Genomic DNA, 20,043 nt, shown 5'->3' with positions numbered 1-20,043 from the left:
GTAAGAGCTTTAAAATGTTTTCTGTGTGCAAAGCATTTGAACAGACTAGGAAGATTCAGCTGGGAAGGAGTTTGATAAAAGTCTACAAAAATTTACAAGAAGTGCTGACAAACTGAACAGCAATCCTGCATCACTTCTCATAATACCAGAATTATCAGATAGCACTTTGAAAAACAACAAAAGGAGGTGGTTTTCCCACACAGCATGAAGTTTAATTGTTCTCTTTAGGACAAAAACATGCTTATCTTTCAAGAATAATTAGGCAAATTCTATGGATAAAAACTCCCACCAACAGCTATTAAACACCAAACTGCCTCTGCTGCCAGACAGAATGTACCTATGAGGCAGCCAGCCAGAAGCTGAGAGGGTATATCTGGAGAAATGCAATTTCCCTATACTTAGATAGTAAAATAGCTGGCCCATGCAATAGTAACAAGCTAGAAGGATGCTTAACCTGATCCAAACATCCACTCTTACACCCTTCTTCTGTGTCATGTGCCCAACCCAAGAGTCACACCAGTCATTAAATTGTTTCTAGGAAAGCAGCTATTCCCTTTTGCTGTCACAATGAAACAGAAATGAAACCTCACTTTTATTTTCTTTTTAAAGAACCTAATATTGTATAGTTATTTATACCTTACTGCGTCCTGCTGATCACCTGTGCTTTGATAGCTTTACTTTCTGTTGTATTGTGCTTTATATGGTGCAAAAGAAGGGTTTGTGTTCTAGTGACTTTTAGCTTTGACCAAAAGATGCCACATCCACATCACCAAAAAAGCCAGACCATGCAGAATACTTTATTTTTAAAATTTTAAGTGGCACTTTACTACTTCTGTGTTAAAGCAATGTGTTCTTCAGACATTGTTTCATCCTTCTGATGTGCCAGAACTCCTCATATCATTACATTTGCAGAGATCATTCACTCCTATGACAGAAACTTCAGTTTTAGGTGCTCATTTATGTATGTTAAGGCATTGTCCTTTCTGCTTAGCTTGTTGGAAATTCTGGATCCCATTCACAGGGGAAGGAAGGCCAGAGGAACTGCCATCCCAATTAATTCCCATTGCATCTGTTGTCATTTGGTACCTCAAAATTCAGGCTCTGAACTTTTGAATTCTTGCTATGAATTCTTGCTGGATCACTGTTAGTTTTTGATGTAGCATTACATTTGTTAGCAGCAGCAAGCAGTAGAACACATGGTTCACTTTCCTGGGTCTGCTTTGCTACTCATAGCTAGAAAACTCAATTTTGTTTAAATCCTTCTTCCTGCTCCCCCAAATGAATAAAACCATCATTCTGATGGATTGCACTCAGCTTGGATAGAGAAACAACATGAGAGATAATTCCACCTTACAGCCCAAGAGGTATTTGTCACAAAATACTCTTTGCACTTACTGAAAGAGGATTTAAAAAATTGTGATTCTATCATAAACCATAAGCCATTATATGGACTTAAGAACTGAAGATACCAAATTCCTTGGGGACCATGTATTAGCTTTGTTTTCAAGAAAAGGACATAGGTAATCCACTCCCTTCAACAACGCTTTGGGTTTTTTTTTAGTGGCTTCCTAAACTGTTCAAACTCTGAGTCTCTGGCTGTTTAATCATGGAAAATGCTCACAAGAGGATAGCATTTCTGAGGGCTTGCAATGATGATGGCTCTGGAAACAAACTCATCATATCTGTGCTCAGCATCTCAATTCACAGGAAAAATCATGTTCTTGTGGAGGGCCCCTCTGTGCCAGATACAAGTTCTCCATAAGGACCATGCAACTGACAGGCGTTTTTTGTTGTTTTGGCAGCTGAACTGGAAGAAAATTAGAAAAGAAATTTATGTTTAAATGGGCTAAACATTTGTTTGGTTTTGATGCTTGAAACTGAAACACCAGAACAGTCACTTCATACTAGGCAGAAGGGAAAGGAAAAGGAAAGGAAACAGGAAAATGATTTTCCAAGTTCCCATCAGTACTGCCTGAAATAAAACCATTGTTACTGGCCCCAGCACCACTTCCCATGGATGGCACAAAGAGGAAGAAGACCCCAACAAATACTTTTGAGATAGAATCTTGGCTCGTTTTGGAAGTTTGTTGGCAGCTGCTGGGCAGCCAGCCCATGGCAGCAGAAAGCTGCAAAACACAGTCAATCCCAACCTTGGTAACGAAAGCAAATTACAAGGTTCCAATTTGCCTGCCTAAGCCCATCCGAAAATGGATACAGGGCTGACAACACTGAACAGGGAAGGCAGAGCAAATTCAGAAGCTAAGGAGAAATCATAGCTTTGATGATGGTGAGCGATCACACTACAGTTTCATTTACATGATTTATTTCATACAGGGTTTTTAATTGTTGAAATAGGCAGGAGATAGCAAAAACAATGCTTGCCTTCTGTGCCTAATTATCAAAAAAGACAGTAACATAAACACATCCTGCTTAAGAAAAGTGTTGACTTCCTTGAGAATATTGCTCCTCTTTTATCTTTCCTTGAAAAACAACTGGCACCAAGAGCTGTGACTGGGGTTTTCTATGACACAGGCACAGTAGAGAGTGCTCCTGAAAACCATGGTGGGAGCTCTGGTTTGAGGCTTTAAGTTTGCTCTATAATAACCATTGAATTAAGACTACTGGATTAAATTTCAGTGATCAAAAATGAAAAATAATGCCTTAAATGTTTCAAACTGTGAAGCCTTGTGAACTTGTTTGTTCTGTATTTCATTTCCATCACTGCAGTGAGTTTGGAGCAATGTTATTTATATTCAACACCTAGGAATAAATTGCATTATTAATAGTTCTCAGTCACTTGAACTTATGTTCATGCTACTGAGTATTTCCCACTGCAGTCCAAACTCAAAAGGTTTAGGGAGAAGCTAGGTGGAGTTAGGGAATAGTAGTCAAGGTTAAAAACTGAATCAAAATTTGCCATAAGCATTAACCTGCTTGCAGCTCTCATCACAGAGAGCAGACTAAAATGACCATATGTAATGCGAATTAATTTTATGGAGAGCTATGTGTGCATGTAAATCCATACTAACATCTCTCTTGTCCAATAGATTCTAGAAAAGAAAAAAAAAAAGCAGCAAACTTCTGATTCTGGCCTTGGGGCTTAAGTGAGTAATGATGGATGGAATCTCTGCTATTTCTCTGCTATTAACATGTTGCTATGAGAAAGAAGAGACTGTCTAACAAAGACTGAATTAGCACCTTGCCTTGCTGCCCTGGCTTTCCTAGAAGGAATGCCACCATCCATGATGCATTGCCACCACCTCTCTGTGCCTGCAATGAGATCATGGCCCCACTGTTAAAGAGGAGAAAGGCAAAAAGCAGCACCACTGCTGCCAATTCCCTTCCTCATTAATTTCTCCTTGTTGTATTTAGCTTACTGCCCAGGAGTGCATCCCAATTCCAGCAGGGGGGACTCAGCAAAGGTTTACTTTCAAAATAGCAGCTCTCAGGCACATGGGGCTTGACCCTGCTCCCATTCAAATAAACAGGATTTTGGCAATGGACTTGCAACAGTAGGATACCTGTCTTGAGAACAGTTATTTCTTACTAAAGAAATATAAGAGCCCTGTTCAGTAACTCTTTACTTGTGCCCTTCTACTCTAAAATAAAGGCGAAAAGTTGCAAGACAAGCTTGTAATTTACCAGTATAGTTCTGTGTATGAGGCTCCTAAAAAGCAATTATCACCAGCAATATATAACATGAGCTTGTTTTTATGTAAAATCTGTTTCTGAGGTAAAAAAAAAAAACAACCTGGAGTTTCAAGGAGCTGCCTTTGACCCACCCTAGCTGGGAGATGAAGAGTGAAAAGGGGGAAGGGAGATGAGATGAGAAGAGGGACAGGGCCTGATCTCTGCAGCAGAGGTGAGCACAGTGATTTGGGCACCCTGGTGCTCTTCCAGCAGAAGAACTACTTGTGAAAAACCAAGTTTTTGACAAGTAACTTGGGTGTTACTTGTCAGCAAGTAACGGGGTGGAAGCAGAACAGCACCAAGGGACACTTCCCATTCAGCACCTGCCCTGCAGGGGCTGTGGGGCAGGACGTGGCTCAGTGCCACTGCCCTGCACTACATCAATCCCTCTGCCAGCCCCTTACAGGATTTCCCACAAGAATGGACAGACTGGCCCAAACAGGGCTGAGAGGGGCTGCAGCACAAAGCAATAATTAACAAATCTCCAAAGTGTGTCTATAGAGTCTCCTCGCAAAGCTGGCTCCAGTGATTGTTCACTTCCTGGCTGGAGCCCAGGTTTCTAAATCCCTGCCAATAGTATTTCTAAAAATGAATTTCCAGCAATATCTTCATCAACAAAACGTTGCCACATCACAACACTTCACAGCAGAATCACAATGTATTACTCTTAAAACTCCACACAATTAAAAAGGGTAATGAGCATTAAACTGAGCTTCCCTCTGAGAAGTGGTTTCAGTAGTGAGAGCAGCCACTCACTGATTTCTGCCATGACTTTTGCATTCCAGCCCAAGAAGCCAGATACTGAACCAGTGTTTTATTCATGTCAGGGCTCCTTCACCACTAAGGGGAATTTAACTGACAATATGAGTGTTAAAAGAATTTAATGTCTTGATTTCACGACAAAACAGAAATGAAACCCATTCATTTCCATTTACACACGCTTGACAACTCCCTGCTTAGGGGTAAAAAGTTCTTCAGGAAATAAATATATGTGGATTATATTCCTTGTAAAGTTTCAATGAGAATATCTAAACATTTACTGTTTGTATTGTATTCTTTATGGTGCAGAAAAAATACTTAAGCCCACACCATTCTCCTTGTCTGCCCAGAAATTTTGTGCTGCAGCTTTCAAATAAATCATTTGAGCAGTCTGCATTTTGAAATACTTGTACCTTTAGAAATAGAAATGTTTTGTATCTTGAGGACAGGAAGCTTGGTCTATGATCTTGGCAGCTTTCTGTTCAATGATATGCAATGGCCATACTGAAACAAGACATGAACAAAGAACCCTAACTTAACTCTGGAGTTTAATGCATATTGAACACTTCTATTTGCCACTCAAAATAAAGTGTCTAAAGTGGATGCAATTTCCTTGGAAAATTTCATCTCTCGAGACTTTTGTCGATATTTTCAAATGTTAAAATAGTAATTGCCTGAAAAGTGACATAAAGGGGAAAGCAGATATGTTACATGCTTTACAAGACAAAGCTTTTTTAAATTTTTATAAGTATACTAATTATTGGGCAGTAAGTAAAGAAGAATTTAACAAATGTTGATGCTGTTAAGACACCACAAGAGGAAAAAATGCATTTCCCCACATGTTCACCACAAAAACAACCCAGTCCAAGATGGGAGATAACCAGAGAAAATTATACTCTGACTACCACAAGCTGAAAATTGTGTGAAAAAGCAGCCCTGAGGCTCTCATGTATGGGAATACAACACAGATGGCAAAAGCACTAATCTATATCTTCCCACCCTTCCCACTTCCTTGCACCCTGACAGCTCTATTTGGACAGAGCAGTCCCTTTCTAGTGGCAAAATTAATGGAATATATGGATTTGGGACAGAAAGGAATCACAGATATCCATGAGTTACATTTGGAAACCCTTGCCTGTAGGTGATTCATTTGAACCCCTCTTAAAGAAAAAGCCTGCAACTTGGAAAGGATTCATTGTTGTGAAACAGCAACACAGGAATGTCAGTAAAATGAGGGCTGGATCATCTCCACCTTAAAAAAAAAAAAAAAAATCCAAATAAAGAAGAAGAAGAAAAAGTTTTAGTTAGGAATTAGTCTAGCTAGAGTAGACAACTAGAGCAGCAGAATTGCATTCCAAAGTTTTCCTTGGTAACTTCCAAGTGTCTCCCACACCAGCATGGGAGAGGGCATTTTGTTTCTTCAGGTGAATTGAAATCCTGCTGCCTTTTCTGCTTGACGTAGCAAATCCTTGGTGCAACAGCCACTACATCACACCTCACTGCTCGCTCCTGGGACCACCCAAGGGGCTCAAATGGCATCCATTAGAACAAATAAGGTTTTATCAGTAACCTGCTGAAGCCTCAGTTGTTTCTCTGGGCAGAATGAGAGTGAATAATCCTTGACAGTGCTGCCAGGAATGCCCTGAGATTTGCTGCTTGCAGTGCTTGGTCTGCAGCCCTGCTTCTGCTAAGAGCTCTGAAGCGAAGCTCAGAACAAAGCTTCATGCTCTGTGTTATGTGAGCTTGGTTCTTTATTAGGAAGTTTCTTTCTAGCTACTGAAGTATGTTTAGGAATACATCTTGTTCCTATGGAAATCAGTGAGAATTCTGCCCTTGCCTCCAAATAGAGCAGGAACAGACTCCCTGGCTGCAACATTAGAGATCTTGGCATGAAGTGTGAAAATTGGGAGGGCCTGCTAAGCTTCACTGGTGTGGAAAGGTCACCCTGCAAATCCATGGATTCCCACAGAAGCAGGAGGGCTGCAGCACATGCAGAGGGGAGGCCTCTCCCTGCCTTATCCCCAGAGAAAATCCCAATTTCACTCCCTGGCTCCTTCCCCCTGCTAGCCCATCCTGGCAGCTGAAAAGGCACAGCAGCCGCAGCATCTCATGGCTGAGATGCTGCTGAGCCCAGCACTCTGAGCAATACAGGTATGGGAGGAACTTGAATTTCAAAGTAATTTGAGCTGACATCTCTATTTTACAAGTAGAAAACACACCCAGGTCCAAAACTTCCAAAATGACTTGAGAGTTTGAGCATGTGAGTAGTAATCAGGCATCTCAGAGACAGGGGAGAGGCATCCCTCCAGAATGCATTTTTTAAAACACAGATTTCTTTGGGTTGTTTCAAACTTGGGCCTTAAAAGCCAAAGTAGTTTTGAAATTATTATACATGGTTCATTAAAATTATGGTGAGTGAAAGGTCAGAAAGGAGCTTTTTTAGATCTTCATGTTTAAGAAGGTTCATTTTTTAAAGAATAAAATGACAGAAACAGGAGAGTTTTACATTACCACTGGTATGTAAAAATACAGTCTTTGTTTTAGCTTAAGTTTGGCCATTACAATCTAATGAAAAGCATAAGTCAATCTACCATATAGAAGAGACATCACTTTAAAAGTCAGGTTTTCATCTGCAAACCTTCCATATGAAACAATCCTGCCTCAATCTAAAAGACTGGTTTATCAGAAGTATTGATTATTAGGGTGATTTTGAAATGAAGACCAAACTAAAAACCCTATAGCTAAATCAAGTACACCACCATTTGAAGTATAAACACTTTACAATAGCTTTTGAAGAATATAATTGAGCTGCCAACTCGAATTACAGAAACATCTCTCATACCTTCCTAACACCATTACTTGCTCCTGTTAAATGATGTTGTGCATTTTATAAACTCGGAAAGTATACCTGGAAACTCACCTGCCCAACCCTCTCCTAAAAACAGGAAAGAAAAAAAAAACAAAATAAAAAAACCACACACACAGAAAATTCACTTTGGATGTTGAGGGCTGATCTCTGCCCTTCACAAGCCCCTTGCTGCCAATATGTCTATTTTAATTTCATAATGGTCTTATTTTTCCATCCAGAAAACCAGTGCATCCAACCTGACAGTAAACAGAAAAAGCAGTGATGAGCCATTCTTTATTTTCAAGTCCTTGGAGCACAGATCTGTGAACTTTTTCTTTGAAATCTTTTCCCATCAAATCTAATCAGCAAAATGAATGTTAAGGAACTAGCCCTGGAAGTAATTCCTCCACAACACCTTCACTGATCTCCAACAATCTCACTGGTGTACAGATGCCAGCGACCAAGGACTTAGACAGGAAAAATGTTGGCTACAATTTGTCATTGTGCTGCACTAACATTTTGCTGCTTCCCCAGAGATCTCTCTAGGCACAATAAATGCACACAGCAAAACTCTACACTCCACAGAAGCAACCCTGAATGATGATGATTAATGGGGGTAGGGAAAAATTGTAATAGAGGGTTACAGTGGCTTGTCCAGAGTAGTTCAGTTGCAGGGAAAGGAGCTCAGTACTTCTTCATCCCAGGTGCAGGACTTCCAACACCAGAGAAACAAAGAATATCAAGTCTATTTCCACATGACAGCAAAGTTTGAGGCTGGTTGAGCCATTTGAGGTATCTTGAACACCATTAGGAGCATTTTTGTTTCTAAAAACCAGTGTACATTATAACCAAGTTACTTTGGTGTAATGTTGAGTAAAACACAATGCAAACCAATATCATTATCCATATTTATAGTCTTAGCCTTCATGTCTATGTACTTTTTTCTCACTCCCTCAAACAAAACCCCTTTATCAGTAACAGCTTTACATACTCAGATGCCTTCTCACAATCTTAAGTGATTATTGTTCTGAAAGTATCTATAAAAATAATAAGAGCTAGTTACAAATTACCTTTCTTGCTGCCTCTTATCAGTCTTGAAAAGTAAAGCTAAGATTGTTTTCACCCCTTTGTGGCATATAGGGTCTGAAAAATCAACTGCAATATCTGTTGCCCTTACTACCACCAATAATAAAAGACTGAGCTTTAGAGATTTAAAGCACAGAGTAAAATTTCTCACTTTGTCTCTACTTGTAATGCCTGTGCAGCACTAAGTAGTAAAAAATGTAATTATTCAGCATGGAAATGTAAGTCAATGACATCCAAAGGAGACAAGATGACAACTAAGATTTTTGTTGTTTTCTTTCTTTCTGTTCACAGGATTGTCATTAAGTTACTTCACTGGTAACTAGGGGCTGGTGATGGTCCTCAACTCACAAGAAATATTTTCAGACAGGTGTCTCACTACTGAGTTGCTAAAAAACAGAATACGAAAGTGAAGGTCACAGGCCTTAGGGGTATTTCAGTAAAAATACCTTTAGGGTATTTCAGTAAAAGCTTGAAGTGTGATTTGCCTACTCGAATGCATTTGGAATGATGTTTTAGCACTTTGCTGGACCCAGCTGAGGATAGACTCACAACATGAAAGAGACAGTCATTTTATAAGTTTCTTCACTAAGAAGGGGTGGATGCATGCTTCATACAGAAGTTCCCCTACTATTCTAACTTTCCACTCCTGTAATCTGAAACACTCAACAATTGAACGTCTCTCAGGCAGTGTCTCAGAACTGAATATTCTAAAACATTCCTTACACACTCCCGATGCTTCTCAACATAACACTACTTATTAAACTGTCTCTTGCAAAACTATGAATATTTGCAGGAGAGTTTCAGATGTTTAACCTAACATATAGTTAAAAGTGCGTGTTTTCTCATTCTCTCTACAAAAATCTTTTCAGTCCCTCTCAGGTTGCAATGCTAAGGCAAGTGATCAAGACTGTCATTCAGTTTCACAGCACATCCTTTCCTTACTCTTGCATCTTCTCACTGGAGGTGAACTCTTTGTAACAGTGGATATTCCACAAATTTCAGAATGCTCTGTGACTCAGACTCTCATTTTTACCCGATTCTGAAGATGCTAACCCAGGAAAGCATTTAAAATAGCCTTAGAACCACTGTTTACAGCTGGATGTAAACAGTTAACATCTTTTGAAGACCATGGGGACTGTGCTATGTTAAATAAAGACTGGAGTTAAAAAGGAGGATTTTTGCCACTACCATTAGGGAAAAGGAACATATAATATATGCTCACTCCTTGTAACAGGGCAATACACTCATATACTCGGTTTTAACACTATTCCATCTTAGATAAAGCGTTTTGCTTGATTAGCTCAGAGCACAGGTACAAGTAAGAGACATTTTATTTTGTTGAGCAGAGTGGGGTAGGAAGAACCTATAAAGACCTGTCAAGGTCACACCACAGCACGACAAAGTTACAGAAGTCACACTGATTTCCAGCTCATCTGTAGCAGACTGCAACACGAAGCTCCTCAAAGGGGTCTGTGCTGCCAAATGACACACAAGCAGAAAGATAAGTAACATCAACAGTGTTTAGCACTAACACGTCTCAGGAGTACTTTGAATACAAGTCAGACCGCATCTCAGTTTGAGCTTTACAGCTAAACGAGGTAATGCAGCAGAACAAGTACTCAGAAACCTTGTATGATTCTCACACTTCCTTAATCCCATCCGCGTATCGTTAATTAAGTCTGGGGAAATCGTGCAGCGTCGGAGAAAAAGCGAAGAGGGAGCCACAGGGTTTATTTGCTTGTTTTTGTCCCCCGTGACAAAACACGGTCCTAATACGAATATGAAAGGAGAGAAAACCGGGCAAACAGACAACCCCGAAGGCTCCGAGGGGTCCCGTCGTCATGGAAACCACTCGCCGCTAATGAGCTTTCCACGGCGTGAGTGATTAATACCCGAGCCCTGTAAATAAATATTGATGCCGAACGCAGCCGGGCGCGCCGGCAGCCGCTGGCTCGGGGGCGAGCAGCGGCGCAGCGCGGCTCCCCGCGCACCAAGGGGACCGCACAAAGTTTCCCGAGCGCTGCTGCCACCGCGCTGCGCGGGGAGCGGCGGCGGCCACCGGGCAGCGCCGGGCGGGCCGGGCCGGGAGCGCTGCCCCGCTCCTGGTGCCCGCACGGAGCAGCGCACCCCGGCCCCGCACAGACAGACACACGGACACGCCAGCCCTCACCTCGCGCACAGCCACTTTTCCCGACAGCTGCGCGGCGGATCCACGGAAGAACGCGCGGCTCCGGCGTGCGGCAGCCGTGGCACCTCCGACCTCGGCGAGCAGAGCGCGGCGCTTCAGCCGGCGAGCGGGGGGACGAGGCAGCGATGCACAGAAGCTGCCACCGCCTCCTTCCCCGGCTCCCCCATCTCCTCCTGTCCCCGCCCGCTTCTCCACCTTCTCTCTTCCTCCCCCCGCCCCCGCTCCAACCAGCTGCTGTCGCTCCACCTGGGCCAGCTCTCCAGATGTCGCCCTGTTCCCGCACGCGTCCCCTGCCGCAGCTGGAGCTCCGGGGCGGCCGCTCCGCCTCTCGCCGCGCTGGCCCCGCTGTCCCGCACGGAAACTTCCGCGGCTGCCGGCGCTGCTGTCTGTGCGGAGCGGGCTGCTGGCCTCGGCCGGGGACCGGCAGAGCTGCCCGGAGGTGGCCGCTCACCTCAGCACAGCCCGGCGCCGCTCTGCCGGGATGGAGGTGGACGCGGCGCTGGCGGCATCGCCGGTGGAGGTGATGCGGGCGCTCCCCTCGCCCTCTCCCTGTCCTGCTGGCCCCGCGGGGCTCCCGGGGAGGGACGGGACGCGGCGCTGCCGGCACTGCCGGGCCGCCGCTGCGGTGCCGCCGCCGCCCTCCCGAGCTGCGGGAGGATGGACGAGGGAAGGGGTGCGGCCGGAGCGGAGCGCTCTGCGGTGCACAAGGATCGGCTTCCCCCGGGCAGGCTGGGCTCTGTCACCACTGAGCCCAGGAGGCGACAGTGCGGCTTCCAGCCAGGCGCTGGTCCCTGCCCGGCTCAGACACGGGCTCCCTCCCCTCTTCTTCTTCTTCTTCTTCCCCCTTTCCGCACGCCGCCCTCCCCTCCCAGTCGTTACGAGGGCACTGGGGATTAAGTGTACGTTCGATTTTAAGAGCATTATATGACTAAATAGCGATTCGGTGATTTTCAATTACTCTGCGCGCATCCATCCGGACGCTTCTGTTAGGAAGCAATCCCCTCCCTCCAGGCACGGTTTAATCGGAGGGATCAGAGCGCTGGCGCCGCGTCCTCTGCTGCCTCCGGCGGGGCTTGCCCGGCGAGCCGCGGCCGAACGCCGTGGGGCTCCTTAGGAAAATTCCTTACCGGAGAGCCCTGCCCGGCCCGGGAAGACGGTTCACCCCGGCCTCCGCTTGGGAACACACCGAGAGTTTGTCCCAGGTCTCGCTAGAGACTAAACCAGCCCGGGCTAGGCAGGGCTTGGCCGTGCAGCCGGAGTTTAGGCGCTGGGGGAAGCGCGCATCCTTAGAGCAGCGGGAATGTGGCTGTCACACCCTCCGGGGCTGCTCGGAGCGATGCTCCAGCTCACCTGCGGCCCCTCGCTGCTGCCACAGCGGCCCCGCGGCCCCGAGACACAGACTAACGCAGCTCCGAGATGGGGAGAGGAGGATAGGCACAGATTCGAGGGCTCAGCCCTCAAAGGACGGCTAAAGCTTCCCTTTCTCCCCCTCCTTCCTTTTGCATCACACCTCCGGAGCCCCACAGGTGGTTGTGACCTCAGAGAAGTTCTGAGCTAATCTAAGTAATGTCTATAAATGACCTCTCGCATGAATTCACATTATAAGAAAGAAAGATTTTTTCATTTACATTTTAATGCATAAATCATGCAAAGTAGGGAGCTCCAGACACTGTTGCAAGAGTGATGACTCATGCCCACCACATGTACATTATTTATTGTCTGAGGATGGGACCGTGTTTAAATTAGGCTGCTTGATAACCTAATCTGGATGTTCTGAACTGCTTCCCCATAATTATATTCTGGGGAAAGTAAAGCATCATTTCTTAACTCTAGTCTCTCTCCCTGACACATTTTAATTCAGAGACTTGTGTGGAACTACACGTTTTGAATTCCCTAGCAGGTGGAGTGCTCTTTCTGCACAGACACTGCACGTGGAAAGGAATGATCACAGATGTACTTCTCAGATCAGGCAGAAATGTAAACTGTGGCTTTCTGCACATTAGCAGATAAAAACTGTAAGTTCAACAATTTCAAACAGAAATTAAGATACCCTTGTCAGCTTGTGCTAGTTTCTCAGACTGGAATGTCTCATTACATGGCTGTGTTAAACTAGGCTTCGCCATCCCATTGGGACTAATTCTGTTCAAGACACCAAAAAAAAAACCTCCTTATGGCTAGGTGGGCTGCTGTTACTTTTTCATAAAATAATTACAGAGCAAAGAAATAGTGGACCACCAGTTAATCTCTCTGTTCCCTTCTCACAGGCCTGTACTATTGCTGATTCCTCCATTTTATTAAACCCTGAGAGTATAAGGGCAAAAACTGTTATGTTCCCTGCTCTTCATTTGTTTTTCCTTCTTTTCAAGCAGATGGTATCAAGGAAGCTCTTCCCACACATGCACAAAGATTCAAAGCCATTCCTGTGAGGAACTCAGGCTTCAGCTACTCCTTTTGTTCTGTTCTCTTTCTGTGAGAGTGACACACTCACCCTCGTCCATTTAATTGTTGTGAGTGGCCAAAGGAAAAGCTATGGCCAGAGTCTCCTCTAAATATGACATAAACAACTCTGTACTCATGCCTATTTTGTGAGGAGCAGACATTTTCCAGTGGATAAATACGTAAGGGGAAAGATCAGGATGGCAGGGTGTTTATTTTTACTCGATATTTTGGAGGAAAGAGAGAAATGCTGGACTTTCAATGGTTTGAGCTTTCAGTTGGCTTTTGGTCAGATCCCAAACCCACAAGGCTGAAACACAGCAAACAGTAATAGGGAAATGAAAATTAGGACAAGAAATTAAAATAAAATCCCAATCAATGATTCTGTCATCCCATGCTAGTGCCAGATGCAGCAGCCAAATGCTTGTGTCCCAACAGCCTCATCATCATCTGCTTGATGTTGTGTGGCTCTTTTTGCAGTAAATATAAAACAAAACCAATCTTATATTGCAGAGAGTTGGTAGACACTTTCTATTTTCTAAAATATCTACAAGTCTTCCCGCTCTATCACTCCTGTCTCACAAAAGCTGTTTAAAATCATGGCTTCTGTCATGGTGCAAACTTCAAGTACCTGTCTTGGTGTGGAAGGTGACACCAAAGAGAGGATGGGGGATTTAACTACCACTCTTGCCCAAACCAGTGCTAGAATTGGTGTCAGGATTCAATGACACTGAGTGTGGCCATATTCTCAATCAAGCCTGTACTGCTTCAAGGTTTTGAAGTTAAATCTCTATATAAAAATACAGAAGATGGTTAGTATCCAAGAAGTGATCGTTTGCTTAATGTGGTATAAAGAAACCTTAAATGGGAACCTCATTTGGGCCTTGGGACGATATCACAGTAAAGAGTAAAATATTGAAAAATAGCATAAAGCTGTTCAAACAATTTTTTTATTTCTCTCTTCTGAAGTTAAAGAAAGGCCCTATTTTAAAGTTCATGTCATCTGAGCAGGTAATTTTCTATTTTATCCCTTACAGGCCAGCTCTGCTGGCTCACATAAACTCACTTTGCTCCCAGGGAACGTCCCAGTGACTGCAGCAAGGACAAGTTCACATCCCAGGCTTTACAGCACAGATTCTGTGCTGCAACCACTGTGTCAGGGGCCAAATGCTGCAATGAGCTGCAGGCATGAGTTACACATGGAGATAAGCGTGTGTCTAAGCCTTTGTGGGTCTGACCCCAAGTTTCTCAAGAACTCATCACTAAAGATGGAAAGCCCAAAGCCCTATTGTTTCATCCTGGGAATTCCATGCAATTTCATCCTCTGTATGAGGAAGAAAAACTTCATGTTTAACATAAAGTTTTTCCCTGGCAACATCAGGAGCTCTTGATAATGCATTATATGCACAGAAGTACAGCATGCGAGTGTCAGATTCATTTCTGAAAAGGCTAATTCATCTTCTAGCATTCTTAATAGTTTTCATTGGACTATTATGACATGAAACGCACTGTTTCCACACAGTGTTTGGAAAATACTATGAGTAACAGAGTGTTTCAGATACTGTTTCAGTCATCTTTGATAACTCATCTTTAAAGATCACCTTGGAGGAACCTGAATGGGTTTTAGTTTTTGAGGGACTTGCATGCTGACAAGGTGCATTAGATCCTTCCAGATGAGAAGTGATAGTATCTGGAGTGAATTAACAATCAAAATGCTGACTGCAAAAAGGGCAGTCCAAACTCAGGTGGTTTGGACACGGCCCTGGCTACCACATGGTCATTGAAGATTGCCAAAGATGGTTTTTCAAAGCTAAATGTCAAAGAAACTACTCAAGGACAGGCCTGACTGTTGCTGGCTGTATTTGTGTATATAAATGTATGCATGTATGTTTCATTTTCAAGAAAATATATATTTAAAAAGTGAATCAGAACCAAAACCCTGGCATATACATCTATAAGTATTCTTGAAGCTGTGAGTTTGAAAAGGACTACCTTTAACATAAATATTTAGGTATTGTTTCAATTAGCTGGGGTTTCCAAAAAAAAAAAAAAAAAAAAAAGGAAAATAACAGAGGCAAAACAGTAGTTAATTATAATAGTGTAAAGACATTTATCTGTGTGCTTTGTGCATGCATATAGGCATGCATATAAACATAAATATACATTTTCAAGCCCACCTTCAGGGAAGTAGAGTGGGTCAGAACATTGCACAGTGCAGATGCCACTCCATGCTAGCTGGTGGAAAGGGCTTGTAGATGGATGATAGATGCACCCCAGAGCACACACACAAATGTGTGGGATTGGCATTAATCCTGTTATCCCAGAGTGAAGGACGTTCCTTCCTCCTCCCACAGAGCAGCCCACCATGAATTCACAAAGTTCTTTCCTCCACTTGATTCCTAAGAAAACCAGCACCTCTCTCCTTCTTATATGCAGTTGCTGCTCAGAAGAGCAAGAGAGGAAGGGAGCTGTTTTTGTGTCAGCAAATCAAAAATACTGCTTGCTTCTGTGTGTAGACAGTGGGTTCTGCTACAGTGGCTGACATTTAAAACATGTTCACACTTGTCACAGAAATAATACACTGAGTGTGGATTGTCCCTCCCTAGCTCTGCAAGGCCATCACTCTCCCCACTCTCCTTTAGATGCTTTTTGCTCTTTGTGTCTGATTGCCAAGGAGAAAAATGTGTGATTGCTCCCAGAAGTTACCACACCTGTGCTGATAGGCTGTGTTACCTTCTGCTTTCACTCATGAAGCAGAGAGGGGAGAGCTGGAGTAGCCTCCCAGTCTGACATTAATAGCAAAGGTGCCTCTGCAGCTCTCTGCAAAAAGAGAAACCATCCCTCTGAGTCATCCTGCACCCAGCAGAGGAGATATCAGTTCCAAAAGAGTCTGAGCTGGATGGGACTGGATAGCTTTGTATTGGTGAAGAGAGGAGGGAGGAAATGGAAAGAAAGAAAGAAAAGAAAAGAAAATAAGAGGATTTCGCTCTTCAAAATGCAAGTAGATCTTTGTCCAGCCAAAGCCTCCAGTTATGAAAGAAAGAGATGCAGCTCAATGCAGTATTTGGACTTGGATGTGGAATCTTTAACAAGAGAAACAAGTGGTGGAAGAACAATTGCAATGTAAGTAGATTTATGCAAACCAAATGGGAAGTGTGAAGAGAAAAGAGAGCTAATTCTGGGGCAAGTTTTATGTTCTCCACAATCTAAAGTTTAAATTATTGTACAAATGCATATCAGCTAATAGTTTTTCCACAAGTTCAATTTTGTCACTGTTCACTTTCTGTCAGGGATTATTACACAGGGTTGGATTGTTGAACAGTGGCTACATTTCATTCCAAATATGGCTGCACTTCAGGGGAGGGATTGTTATTGCTGAATTGTGTCAATTTTTAAAGGAGTCTGAGATCTTTGACATGGAAAAAACGATGCAGATGTGTGATGACTGTATTTTACTGGAAGATATTAACCAAAGAAGGGAGGAGAGCCAGCAGGTGGGCTTTCATATACTTACAGCAGAAGGTTCTTGGGAATCTTCTTTTTTTTTCCCCTTCTTGGGTCTTTGACAAGGGGAGCATGTTTTGGTTTAGCTATCTACCATATAAACACAAAAATATCTGGTCTCCCAGACGTGCTGCAGAACATATTGTTTGTCAAGTATTTTAAGGTTTTCCAAATGAGCAGGAATTTGTATTGTTGTGTTTTGCTTACTAGAAACCATCAGGAACTTGTCCATGGCCAACTCTGTCACCACTGGCTCACACTGGGGGGTTTTGCAGGGTGCTACACAAGAGACACATGGGACTGACTCATGTTCATGTTTGTCAGCATAAATGACCTTTCCAGGACACATTGGTTGGAAGTTTGCTGAGAATATAGGTTAGCTTTGGGTTCCCTGGTCTCTTGGAGTTCTCTTACAGGATATTTAAGGATGCAATGAGGGAGAAAAGGAATGCTGCTTCTCAGTGAGTCAGAAAAGGCTTTATTTTGATGGGCCCACAAAATGAGATTTCTCTCTAATCCTCTGTGTAATTCATTGGCGTAATCTCTCTGTAGGCACATCATATTAATCCTTGTTATTACAGAGAGGACCTCAAACATGGAAAGTTTCAAAACATGCCACTGAATGGAAAAGGCCAAGATGTTGGGTCTCCCTACTCTTTATACTACAATTAAGATTTACATCATTTATGCCTTAGTAGTTCACTGGAAATAGTCCTTAAAGTATAGTATGCACAGGGAAAAAAAAAAAAGACAGGGGGAAAAGGAATAAAAATGAGAGAAAGCATTTGAATTGAGAAACATGCTGTGTGATGTTGGGATTTTTCTCCTGTGTGGAAATGAACAGCAAAAGTTTGGTGAAAGGGTCTTGATGTCAGTGAAACTCAGAGATTGAAGCCTAGTTTATAGTTGTTTATGATTCCCTTTATATCCATGGGTTCTGTCACTGCAGAACAGACCCACAAGAGAAAATAACCTATAAAACCACAATGTAAATAGATTTCTCTTGCACAATATTCTGTGGCCACAGGTTTTAGATTGCCAACCTTGGCTTAGGATTTGCAGAGAGTAAATGTGCCTTTATTGTTGTATGGGCATGGCTTATAATCAAACTCCCCTCTATATTAATAAGTGATTACATCCAGAGCAGTATTCCATCCTCCTGCTTAGGATTTTTTTCCTGATGGACTGGAAAAGGAAATTTTTAACTTCACTGGAAATTTTTTTCTCCTGCCTGAAATGGGAGCTGGGATAGCCACTTCCCCCATGATGGCATGCTCCTCCCTTCTACACTTTACTCCTTTGCAAAAACCAACACACAAACCCTGGGCAGATTGGAGAACACAAATTACATGTCCTTGCTAAACCATCTCTGTCCATACCCATAAAGTTATTTAAGCATCAGAGTAACACTGCTCCATATCCTTGAGGATCTGGGTCAGAGATTTATTAGAAAATGTTATCTTCACTTTGAAGTCCAGCTTTAGTACAAATCTGCTTGCTTCCTGCTGCTCCTTCTCTTCCTGTTTATTCATACCAGAAACCTTTTTGTGAGTGAAAGAAACAGAAATAGGTTACTTGGTATCTCAGTCCCTTAACCATGAATTTTTGGGCCACTCTTTATCCTGGGAAAAAATATTTTTTCAGGGATGGCACACCTATGTTAAGACACCAAAAATCACTGACAGAAAATGAAGGGATTATAAGTGAGACTTCTAAAATGAAGGTGTTTTTCTGTTCAACACAAACCTAATAGGGTGTTGTGGTTCTGCTGTGCCTTGCTAAAGGATGGTTGCAAACCTATGGTGTCCTGTGAGTCATGGCTGGTGGAATTCCTTTTCAGGATGAAATACATTAAACAATATCACTGTCTGTAACTAGTAGGGACCAGCCATTTGATGTTATACTATTAAGCTTGCAATTCCATAATCTTCATAAAAATGGAAGACTGTTCTGGGTGCTGCTTCTTGGGGAAATTTTGCTTTTCCTTGGACAAAGTATTTATTTTTCCTTTTCAACAAATAACAAATAATAGTGGAATTGTAAAGGGTGAAACAGAAACCAGTAGTTCGTGGAATCACAGGATCATTTAAGCTGGAAAAGACCTCAAAGACCATTGGGTCCAACTTTGAGCCATCACCCCCTTGTGTCATGTTAAAAGGGGGTATTTCCTCGATCCTTGGTGTTTAATTTGTCTGTCAGTGCCCAGGAAAGCTGAGACCCTTTGTGCCTGACCAGTCCAGTCCCATTTTGGGGACCTTTTTCCCTGAATAGTCCTGCTGGATCAGAGGGTGCTTGGACTGAATTATTCAGGGACGCACACCAAGAGCATCCCCTTCAGCAGGTGCTGTGGATGCACTTTGTGGCTGTGGGAATCATTGTGGAAGAGCTTTTGAGCATTCCAACAACATTCCATGCAGGAAGCAGCAGCTCTATATTTTACCCTACAATTTCTGTACTGTTTCAGGCTGTGTGAGGATGTGAGCAGAGCTTTTCAGCTTCCTCTGACTTTACCTCCTGCCACCTTTTCACACCTCATCAACCAGCCCAGAGCACTGAGTGCCATCTCCAGTTGTTCCTTGAGCATCTTCAGGGATGGGGACCCAAACACCTCCCGGGGCAGCCCCTGCCAGTCCTTGACAATCTTTTCAGTGAAGAAATTCCTCCTGATGTCCAACCTGAACCTCCCCTGGCACAACTTGAGGCCGTGTCCTCTTGTCCTGTGCTGGTTATAAGGATCTCAGGGCTCCTGTGTCATTTATGTGCTGGAATTATTTTCTGCCAGTCATGGTGACAGTGGCCAGGGTTGCCTCTTACCCAAATGCTTGGTGGCATTTACATTTCCAGATCCTGTTGACAGGACTCTCACACTGAAGCCCTTTCAGGGCAGCCAGGGAATGCTACCAGCCTTACTGGTTGGTCACTCCCACAGGAATTCTGGACAGTCTCTTGGGACAAAAAAAATTGCAAAGAAAAGGAGTAAATAAAAAGAAGTAACAAGTATTTTCACAGCTATTTCTATTTTAAGGTAATACTCAAGAATATTTCCTCTTCCCTTTTCCCACATGTCAGGGCTTTGTCCCAGTCTCCTGAGAATCAGAAATTAAAGTGGGAGGAATTACAAAGAGTCCAGGTGGAACATAATATTATTATTTAATACTTCTACTACTACTACTACTTATTGTTATTATTAGCACCATCATTATTATATTTTTGTCATTATTTTACATAGTTCCAATAATTTTTCTGATTCCTGTATTTAAAAGGATATTGTTTAATCAGAAGCTGTCAGGCTTTCATTATAATAGCAATATTTGCTCTACAAAGCTATGTAAATAACATACTCGTGTTCTAATCTAGTGTTTCCACATCCCATCTATTTGCAGTATTCTTAAGAATCTTGTAAGAGCTGTTTAAACTGCCTCTGGTCTCCTCTGCAGAAAAACCACATTTGGCTGGATTTCTGCTGCAGTGGAAGCCAGCCTGGCCACCTTCTCTTTGTTTAGAGATGGGAACTGTATCTACCTGTTTATTT

General features: G+C 43.0%; 2 protein-coding genes across 6 annotated transcripts in view; one reads left to right on the top strand and one right to left on the bottom strand.

Moving 5' to 3' along the window:
- SHISAL1 (shisa like 1) overlaps window positions 1-11,941 on the bottom strand; it is a 79,462-nt gene extending 67,521 nt beyond the window's left edge. For 2 of the 5 annotated variants that reach the window (XR_002465836.3, XM_021535512.3), the window contains exon 1: window positions 10,554-10,692. The gene's annotated coding sequence lies outside the window, so the exon portion shown is untranslated. Of the gene's footprint in view, window positions 1-10,553; window positions 10,693-10,817; window positions 10,947-11,022; window positions 11,154-11,921 lie in introns of those variants that run through there. The other 3 variants (XM_085568908.1, XM_021535513.4, XM_085568907.1) reach the window with 3 other exon arrangements.
- Window positions 10,164-20,043, top strand: part of LOC116183136 (uncharacterized) — a 31,391-nt gene continuing 21,511 nt past the window's right edge. Inside the window, exons 1-2 of the mRNA XM_085569105.1 lie at window positions 10,164-10,260; window positions 10,328-16,130. Of these exons, the coding sequence (XP_085425231.1) occupies window positions 10,164-10,260; window positions 10,328-11,499 (1,269 nt within the window). The 3' untranslated portion in view covers window positions 11,500-16,130. The remainder of the gene's footprint in view (window positions 10,261-10,327; window positions 16,131-20,043) is intronic.

Source organism: Lonchura striata, chromosome 1A (genome assembly GCF_050655825.1).
Source record: "Lonchura striata isolate lonStrDom1 chromosome 1A, ASM5065582v1, whole genome shotgun sequence".
In the NCBI taxonomy this organism is placed as follows: domain Eukaryota; kingdom Metazoa; phylum Chordata; class Aves; order Passeriformes; family Estrildidae; genus Lonchura; species Lonchura striata.
The sequence above is the reverse complement of the archived record's forward strand: the minus strand, read 5'-3'. Positions and strand labels throughout refer to the sequence as shown.